At 25.8% G+C, this 10,408-nt stretch overlaps 1 protein-coding gene across 1 annotated transcript; it reads right to left on the bottom strand.

Annotated features, from left to right (window-relative positions):
• Window positions 1-524: 524 nt before the first annotated feature.
• Window positions 525-10,204, bottom strand: LOC145847108 (meiotic recombination protein SPO11-like). Its single transcript, XM_082953521.1, has 11 exons — window positions 10,095-10,204; window positions 6,646-6,732; window positions 6,170-6,285; window positions 5,774-5,865; window positions 4,921-5,094; window positions 4,288-4,434; window positions 3,842-3,941; window positions 3,222-3,259; window positions 2,926-3,002; window positions 2,072-2,177; window positions 525-644 (listed from the first exon to the last, which is right to left on the bottom strand). Exons 1-11 carry the CDS (start codon window positions 10,202-10,204, stop codon window positions 525-527), a joined length of 1,167 nt encoding a protein of 388 aa, XP_082809647.1.
• Between the last annotated feature and the right edge of the window lie 204 nt (window positions 10,205-10,408).

Below are 10,408 nucleotides of genomic sequence, written 5' to 3'. Positions count from 1 at the left end.
TGTACAAGTAACAAAATCAATTATAGAGCGCATATATATATTTTCAAGAAAATTATATATTAAGTTTTTTGTTATAGTTGTTTTGAAATATACTTTACAGTTCTATTTCTATCTGTATCTAATTAACGCACGGCTTTATCTACATAACATCAAGTAGAAGATTAAAATTAGTGTAATTTTTTATAATATATTTTGTACTTCAACTTTTTCTAACCTTTAAGCATAATAATTTTGTATAAACTTAACATAAATTGTTTTCAATTTAATTTCAAAAAACTTTTTATGTTGCTTTAATAATTGGTGTTCATACTTTTCAAGTTTTTAATGATATGATTAGAATAAAAAGTGTTATTGTTAAGTGTAACAAATAGTCCTACAAATCTGAAAAAAATTAGAAATTTAAGGCACAATTCTCTACTACAGAATAATTGAAACAAAGTCGTTTATAAAACAAATCAAAACTTTAAAAGAAGTAAAACATAATGTTGCAAACAAAAAATATAAAAAAGTATCTTGAAACAAAATCATATCCATTTGCCGTGTTTTATCTTTCTCGGGAGGAAAGTATCACCCAAATAAGAAGGTGAAATTTTGTTGACTGCTTGTATTTCGGCCTTTGTTTTAGTGCTGAGCATTTCTTCGATCTTCAAAATTTAGCAGGTTAAACAAATTACTAATGCGCAAAATTTTTGTAAAACAGTCCAACACTTAACAATAAAATAAACAATATATTATTTGCATACTAGAAAAGATTGTAGCTATTCATTTAAACCAGTTAGTAAAAAAATCATTTAGTAATTAACATTTCTTTTTTGTAAGTAACTTTAGTAGTTTTTGTAAGTCCTCAACAGATGTGTGCTCAGAAAAGTTGAATCATCAACTGAAATTACTATCAAAAATAAGTTTGACAGTGTTTTAGCTATTTTTTATGTTTATTTTATAAATAAACCAATTTACAATACAGTTCAAGTGTATTTTTCTTTTATGTCATTTTATATTAATTTTTTTATCTCGTTATAGTTAAACCTATAGGTATATGTATATTAATTTATTTACAATTAAGAAAATCTAATAGCTCAAAATAAGCACATAGCTTCAAAATTTTACAATTTCCTCTTTTTTATATATTTAAAACAAGTTTATACGCCTCAGTTTAATACTCAAATCAAAAGGTTTCTTGTTATTTAAATACCATTTTTTTTAATCAATTAAGTAATCTGAGTTAAATCTAACATTTTAAATTTTTAACAGGATATTTCTTTGTTTTAGTTTTATAATAATTTTTTAATCAACTTTTAAATGTTGAAATAAGTTGTTTTTTGCCATTTTTGACCATATTTATGGGCATTGCTTTTTTTTTTGGTGGTAAAACACTATAATGCTAAATGATTTAGTCAAACTCAGATACTTTTTTTATGAATTAATTAGAAACCATTCACAATAATGCAAGACTTAAAGATGCTTGTGGTGTTTAAAAAATAATTATATTAAGCAGTAATTTGCTTTTCTATACAAAGTTACATATAGACTACTACAGGTAAGAAACTAGGATATTAATAAGTATTGATCTTTAAATTGTATGCTAAAATCAAAAATTTGACTTAGCATGCCTTTAAAATATATGAAATTTTATAAAATCATTGTAATTTTGATAAATCTTTTAATGTTTACGTTTAAAAAAATGAAAAGCTAAAAACGTAAAAATTAAAAATATAATCATATAAATTCTCTTATCTTCATCTGATTTTTTACTTAAAGACTGTAATTACTAGTTTTCAAAATAGCTAATATTCAAACATTTTTCACATTGTATCTTAGAAACTAGAATTGACTTCAGCAATGTTCAGGTAAATAACATAAACTTGAATAATAAGAAAGATAAATTAATGTATTTTTTAAGATTGAAATGTAAGTATTACTAAGGATTTCTTAAGAACTTTTCTATAAACTACTAAACTTAAGAAATTTTTTCTGACCAAATATGCCTGTTTAACCGAGGATAGTAGCAACTGTTAATAAAAGTAATAACTACATTTGCCTTTATAGTTGCATTAAAAAGTACAAAACAAACTTGTTCTTTAATAGCACCTTCTACATACGGCCTCTCATACATATCCAGTAACTTTTTCTCGTCGTTTTTACTTAAAGGTATTACAGCATCTTCCGGCAACTGAAGCCTATCAAAAAACTTTAAAATAAAAACTATTATTTGTTTTTTATTAACTAGTAGAATAAAAATAAAAACGACTTAAACATAAAGTAATAAAAATTTTTGAATACTAACTATTTTGAGAAAGAGATATAAAAAACATTGAGTTTCGATGCTTTAAAATTACATATCATTAGTGAAACTTTATAGTTAGTTAATACTACCAAAAATGTACTACAGGGTGGCTACTGGTTTTTGGCAAAATTTTTCCAGGTTTTTGAAAATAACACGTTTTTTGATCTATTTTTAGTTAAAAATTAAGTTGAAGGTAAAAAATGTGTTAAATAGAATAATAACATTGAAAAATACAGTAAAGTTACTTTAAATGTGTTTTTTAATAATAATAAATATAAAAATGACAAAAATCTATTTTTGTGTCGTATCGAAATTTCTCTACTTAACATGTAAAAATCTATAAAATTTCAGGTTTTTTGGTGATCTTCGTTCAAAATTCCAGGTTTTTTTTCTCAATTTGTCAAAATCAAGGTTTTTTAGTCTCTAAATTGTCAAATTCCAGATTTTTTCCATTATACAAGGTTTAGTCGCCACCACTGGTACTATTAAGATTAAGAGATTTTATTTATTTCAAATTTCTAGTTAACTTTCCAATTTTAGTTTCGGATAACTTTGACTTTTTTTTTCATTTAAAATTGTTAGTATCAAACTTTGTATCAATTATATTTTACAAAACATTAGTAATAACAGTTTTTTAAAACCTCCTTATATCTGAAGGAAAAACTCCTATCCAATGCATGAATGGTAAATTTAAGTTGTTTGAATCCCAGACTTGTGACTGAAATACAAAAGTTTATGTTTTTAAAACGATTTTAATTATTTTGATATCATTGTTAGAATTTTTTCTTTATCAAGTACGAACACAAAAAGATACTTATAACAAGAATGCTTTAAATGTTGAATAATCTGAAAGTAAATAAGTTCTTTCAAGTAAAAACACTTTTAAAACAATTGAATTTTTTTTGTAAGTTATTTACATTATTTTAACACAACTTACTTTTGATCCAAACTTGTACACAAACATAATTTCAATTCCTGAAGAAAAAGTCATACATTAATAACTAATATTTTTATTATTTTATCTAATTTATTTACAAACTTTACAATGTTTTAAATAAATATGTCATTCGAAAGTTAATTAGTTTAACCAGAAAAAAACTAAGTTACAAAAAATTTTACTTAAGTTTGTTGTAATTAGTAAAGATTTAAATAGTCTCTATTCTTTACGTTCAAATAAAAGTTTGAATACAATCATCAGTCAATGATATATTACAACAAAAATATCAAAACTTAATAAAATATATTACGTATTAAATTTTTCAATCAAACACTTTTTTTTATTTAAGAAAACGTTATACATTTTTAAACAAACTAAATTTTTAGCAAAAAGTATAATTTGGGAACTAAACTAATTTATATAAAATATTTAGAAAATATTTTACATCAAAGATCATAAAAACTCTAGATACAATAATTAATTTTGAATATTTCTGTAAAAAATTAATTGTATACGCTTTTTTTTTTTTAATAATACTTATTGGTAAGTTTTTTCTAAAAAAAAAGACAAAATTATTAAAATTTACTAAGTAGAAAATATTTTAAACGCATATAATTAACCGTACGGATCTGCATCCATGAGTCCAAACACGGGAATGTGTAAATTATTTCTTATTTTTCTGATCATCAGTCTCACGTTCACGTCTGGCACACCTTTTCCCTTATGAAGTTTTTTGTTATGTCATGAAAATGTTTTTATACGTTGAAAAAGTATAGTTGAAAGTTTTAATTAGTATACTTAAAACTTGGTACAGAAAATACTTCGAAAATTTTACGGGCAGCCTTTTGTATTTAAGAAATTTAATACATATGCAGGTTTGCAAAACGAAAACAGGCTTTTATTTTTAAATTGTAAAACTACAGAGCTTTTATAAACTGGAATGAACAACCAAAGTAAAAAAAAAAACTCAAAACAATGAATATTTCTAATTTTTATCTTCGCCCTTTGGTTGAGGTGAAATGTACATAGAGATTTAATATTGTCATGCTAATAACAAAATTCTAACGGTAACTAGTATGCAAGGGAACTTGTGAGTGAACTTGTCGTCGAGTAAGTGTTGAAATGTGGCATCTTTTTCAACGACCAGCACAAATTTCGCGTTTCTCGTTGAAACGTTTGTGATTTCGTCCACCAAAGTTGGTACTAAAACCCCCTGCAATTAGTTATAAACTTTGTATCAAACTTTTATTTTTTTAATAAAGGTACTATTTTTTATTATTCGTATATCAAGTCACTCAAAAATACAAAATCAAACAAACAAAACAAATATAAAACTTTTTATTTTCAAAACTATCTAACTGCAATTGGTTCACTTTAACACAGTATAAACTGATAACAGTATAAGCTTAAAAGTGTTTTAATTAACTTTTACCAAAAGACAGTACATTTTTTTTCTTAGTACACAACTTACTTTGTATATTTTCTTTAAACTTTATAAACCAAACTTTTCTTTATATTTAAAATCAAACAAACTAGAACCTTTCGCTAAAAAGATACAAAAATAAAAATCAAAAGGAACAAAGTAACCAATCTCTAGAAAACATACCTTGAACTCCAGACAATTAAAACTTTGTCATTCAAATCAAAAATAACTAGAAATCAATTTGAAAATACCCAACGAATACTAAAGCCAACGTACAGCGGCGGAGAGGGAGCAGTCGGTGACCTCCCTCCTGCCGCCCTCGCAGTACCGCAGATCGCCTTGCACGCACCCCTTGGAAGTCGCCACCACGTTCAAGCACCTCCTGGGCACCCGCAGCATGCACGCCACGTCGTCCACCAGCCCGTCCAGCACCCGCTGGTTCTTGAACAGCTGCAAGTGACAAATTATACGTATATGAGGAATTTTCGTGTGAATTTAATGAAAGACGCTTGCATGATTTATGATACCAAATTATTGAACAGCTGCAATGCGCGTGTTAAAAAGCTATAAATTTTTGTCTTAAAAAACTTTACGCACAAAATGGTTAGGTTAAGATTACTACAATTTGATGAGTATAATCATCGTAGCAGATGACAAGTTAATTATTGGTTTTTGAACAGCTGAAACGTGTGACAAACTGTACATGAGGACATATTTCCGATGGATAGAATTGACTGAATGATTATGTTTTTTTGTTGATTGTGTGAAACGTTTAGTTGAAACTTTAGAATTTTGTGGTGGTAATTCATAAAGATTTGAAACTTGAATGGTAAAAACTATTCAAGAACATATTTTTAATTAACAGATAATTGAAAGTTATAATTCTAAAGGTATTTTATATCAATTTCTGAAAGTTTTAAGAAGTATTCTTCTACATGTAGGTTGGTTAGCATTAAACTAAAACATATCATTTTCTATTATAACTTTTTTCTTATATTGCATGAATTTAAATACATTATATAGTTAAAAAAATAATAACAAAAATAAGAACAGTTTATTGCTAGAGGAAGCTACAACAAAATTTATTCTGGTAACTTTACACAACACTAAAAACACTAAAGTATCTTACATGTGGTTCCTCGTAATATAAATCTCTCTTTGTAGTTACTTTATTCAGTTGCAAATGCTTGTATATCATTGACATTACCTTTAATAAGAGTCCTATGAAAACAAAAAAAGAGTAAAGTAAATTAAAAAATTCATTTGAGTTTAAACATACCAAAAAATCATAAGTATAGTAGATTATGATGTTTAATTAATCCTTTTTGAAATAAAAACTTTTTAACTTTGTTTGTTGAAACTAAAAAATAAATATGATTGATTATTTTAATTTTTAATATTTCTTCACTAAAAACAAGTAAACCAAAACTATGATAAAAAAAATAACAAGCTTTCAACTGCAGTGTTTAAGAGATGTTATAACCATGAAACGTTAAAAAAAAAAAGTTCAAAACTTTTAACACACCAAATTTTTCCATTGAGTTTTTATTACCGAGTGAAACAACTGTCATATGCGGGTTTTCCTCGCAAACCAGGCCAACGTTCGGTTGGTAACTGATGTTGTTGCTGTTCGTACGACTTCTGCGTGTTAAAAGAGTTACATGTTTCACAACTAGGCGGTAATCAAACAGCTTTACTTTTAGCGTAGGTAGTGCGTATAAAGTCGAACAACTAAAAATAACTTAAAAAACATACTTTGTGATTATATTCGTGTTATAAATCTTTTGAATTACAACACTTAATTTTGCTGATATCAATCATGAAATAAAAGTTAGCATCAAAGAAACTTTAATATTAACACTTCTTTTTTAACTGTAAGCATTTTATATGTGAATTAACTTTTTAATAACGTTAACTATTGTTATAAGCAACAACTTGTAAATAAAAAGGAAGCTACAATAATTTTTTTATTTGTAGAAAAATTTAATAAAAACTGTTAACCTGATTTCAAAATACGGTGTTTCTCTATTTGCAAGTTGATTGACTAGCATTACTATTCTATCTTCAATCTGTTTTATTAACTCCCTTCTGTAATGCAACGTTAAATATTGTACAAGTTGTGCACTGTCAAGTATTATATTAAACAAAAATACTTCTAAAGTTAAATAAAGTGCCTGAAATACTAAAGCAGAACTAGTATATAAGTTAAATTGCATAAACCTTTGTTTTTTAAATTCAGCTTTTCAAAAGAATAATTTATATTTAGACTCTACTTTTAAATTTGTTTCGGGGACATTTTAGTGTAGGATTTACAGGAGTAGTAAATACTTCATTTTTATTAAATATCCTAATTTAAGCCGAGATACAAAATTAAATTGTAAATTGTCCTTTCCGTTTATATATACAATTTTAATCTATTGGAAGTTATAGCTATTTAAAGAAGTGGATTAATCGTTACATGTTATATTTACATTTTGATTATAATAATAAGTCCTTAACTAAAACAGCTTCTACTAGTGTTTAGTTTTATGTTTTGAAATAAAATTCAACTATGTACTTTTGTGTTTCTATTATCTGTAAATTTGTCATCAAGGAAATACTTGTCTCAGTTAGTTTCAGAGTTTAATCTAATAATTAATTTACTTAACATACACATTTTGGCGAGTTATATGTCTGAAGGACTGAGTAGTTTGTTTAAACTTTTGAGTAGGAAGAATAGTTGACAAACTTTTTGAAAGTTTCTTGTTGTTGCAGTAATTATTCTAGAGGATGTGTTAAATTTTCAAAAAAAAACTACTCTGCTTTACATAACAAATACTATACCTTGAAGTCTGATCACATGTTATTTTCTTTTTAACATCACTAAAATCAATTAACTTATTAAGATACTTAAACTTCGTCGGATAATTATATATTTATTTTAATATTTACATAAACATTTTGCTTGTAAGGTATATTCCACAACAAACGTAAATAAGAGTTAATAGATAAAAAAGTTCAATAAGAAAACGTGTGTGCGCAGATTATTTAGCTACAATTTTATTAAAAAATATTTTTTTTAATTTTATCAGCTGAACAGTGTTGCGCAAATAAAAAAAAATTTGGAGTAAGTTATTCAGCTACAATACAAAACACATGGTGAAACAAGCGGGAGTATAATTTTTTTGCAGCGTGATCAGTTTGGGTGTTTAAATATAATTATGCGAAGTACAAATTCTCTTTGTTTGAAACGTTTAATTAAGGAATTAAAAAACAGTTTTAATGTATTTTGCAATTAAAAAACAAACTGGTTCTCACAGTGTTTCAGCTCGGACATTTTAGCTTGTGTTTTGGTAACATAGAGACATACTAAAACTTTCGAGAGAATTAAAGTTTAGTTCTTCTACGCATCAGAACATAATTCAGTAGTACATATATTGATGGCCATAGAATCAATATAGCAATTGAGCTGATAAAATTTAAATCAAGTGAAGTAGCAGGGTCACAAACACCAAAAGCCGCTTTTAATCCATTTATATTAGTATACTAACATACAACACTACTAATACAAGTTAATTATGACAATATAATGAAACAAATAACTATTTACATGAAGAAGCACTTGTAAAACAGCTAAATTTATTTAAAATACTTTTTTAAAATATAAGTGAATTCTGTTTTGATGTTATACTTTATCAAAAAGAACATAATTTGTTATTCTGAATATCCTTACAACTTATTTCGTTCATTAAACTATTTTAGACGAAGTATAACAACTAATTTAGACTTATAAATGAAAGGTAGGAAATTTACTTTATCAGTACAATATTATGCGTAATTTATTAAATGAACTAAACGGTAAAATAAAAAAATACAAGGTAGTATAAGTAAAAAAAAGTTTTAACACTTTAGTAGTTTTACCTAACTTAGTCGGTAAGTATTATTTTTTGTTGTTTTTACGAAGCAACCTTTTTATAGTTTACCTCAAAAGGTTTTAAAACTAAATTAAAAAAAAAACTGTTACTTTGGTAGTAGCAAGATGCTTTAATCTTTTAAAACTTTCTATTAACATTCACTTTAGGTATAACTACATAAGACTAAGTATTGGTTTATTTAAGATATGAACAGGGTTGCCACAGATAGAGCTAAACATTATTTTTTTACTTTTCTTTTTTACTTTCTTGACTTTTTTCAAATAATTTTTATCGCTTTTTGTAAGTTTTCTTGAAATTTTAGTTTTCTTGTTCAAAAATCAAGAGGTACCACCATAAAACCTTCTTTAAATTGTCTTAAATTGTGCACTATATGTTTTTGTGATAATTGCCACATGTAAAAAAATTCCAGCTAAAATTCATTTTTTGAGTCCTATACAGTTTGCATTGGGGTGGTCTTAAGAAAATTTTCTCTGCAAAGGTGAAAGTTTCTTCGAAACGTCAAAAACTTTGCACATGGTATTTTTGTGGTATTTGCCAAAAGTAATAAATTTTTAGCTGAAAGGATGCCGTATTTATAGTTCTACCCTAATGAACACCACTTGCATTATAAATAATTATATCATCATCGTTAATGAGCCATTCAGAAATTTGTTTTAGAAAGCCAAGAGTCCTTGAGATATCTTAGTTTTGGTTTCAAAAAAATTAAAAATCAAATGCGTTCAACAAATTTATGTAAGTAATTTAAACTGAACTAGAAATAAAAACAATGATTAGCCTGAGTTTAAAAACCTTTACATAAAGTATTAGTTTTCAATACAAGTATTTCCAATTAAACACCTTAAAATAAAAAAATAACTTACCCTATACTACATAGTAAATACACAAGTGAAATCATAAAAGATCTTAATTTGTTCCAAAATGCATTAATTCCCTGAAAAAAGATGAACTGCAAAAGCAATATCTTTTAGAAAACAACATCAGCAAAATGCAGTTTTAGTGATGGTAACTTGTCTTAAAAGAGCATGCTTCAATCATATTTCCTGACTTTTTTTTGTAATCCGTTTTATTTGCCTTTTTTTTTTTTGTTTTCGTGAATATTTATAATATTTCTGACTTAGTGGCAACCCTGTATGAAAGTAAATAATTCGTTTTAAGCAAGAACGCAAACTATGTAGTTAAAATTATAAATATTACTAGTGTTTAAGTTTAAACATTAGCCTATAGAAATTATTTAAAAAAAATATTTTTTTTAGATCGTACTATTTCATACCTAAACTTATAATAATTAAAAAGTGTTCCATTACTAGTGAATTTATAGGCTTAGATTAAATTTAAGTTTTAAATTATTAAGCTCAGTATAAACAAATAATTAACTTTAAATTCAGCTAGCCAAAAACGATACAAATTAAAATGCAATTAACCCATTAAAAGTTCATTAACATTTTCAACGAAAATATTGTTTGCACGCTGTTAAAAAAGCCTTAATTTCTTCAAGATAAACTAAGTGAAACTAAGCTATGTTAATATTCAACTGACTTGTCGACTACTTCTGATTCAAAATACTCATACTGAACTTTGTCTATTTCTCTCTGCTTGTCTATATGCACCCAGAAGTCTCTGGTAAATTCAAACAACTGCTGCGACATTTCTCTACTTAAAAATAGAATTTCTAAAAATAAATTCCAAGTAAAGTATCATGTATCACTTATAATAAGTACTATGTATTTTATTTAGTTTGATGAAACAATTATAATTGATAAAAAATCTTTTTTTGCTTGATGAAATGTTTTCTTTTTAATTTTCAAAGAACTATTTAACAGGTTTTCATTTAAGATAAATTTTATTATACG

The sequence above is a fragment of the Thalia democratica genome, unplaced genomic scaffold, assembly GCF_965202585.1.
Source record: "Thalia democratica unplaced genomic scaffold, ktThaDemo2.hap1.1 HAP1_SCAFFOLD_824, whole genome shotgun sequence".
In the NCBI taxonomy this organism is placed as follows: Eukaryota; Metazoa; Chordata; class Thaliacea; order Salpida; family Salpidae; genus Thalia; species Thalia democratica.
Note: the sequence above shows the minus strand (reverse complement) of the source record. Positions and strands in the feature narration are given on the sequence as shown.

Coding starts and splice junctions, on each gene's coding strand:
- LOC145847108 (XM_082953521.1), bottom strand. CDS start 10,204: ATGTCGCAGCAGTTGTTTGAATTTACCAGAGACTTCTGGGTGCATATA. Junction 5,866..6,169: donor AAACTCAATGGAAAAATTTG/GTGTGTTAAAAG, acceptor TTGTTTTCATAG/GACTCTTATTAAAGGTAATG. Junction 3,942..4,287: donor TCCCTTGCATACTAGTTACC/GTTAGAATTTTG, acceptor AAACTTCATAAG/GGAAAAGGTGTGCCAGACGT.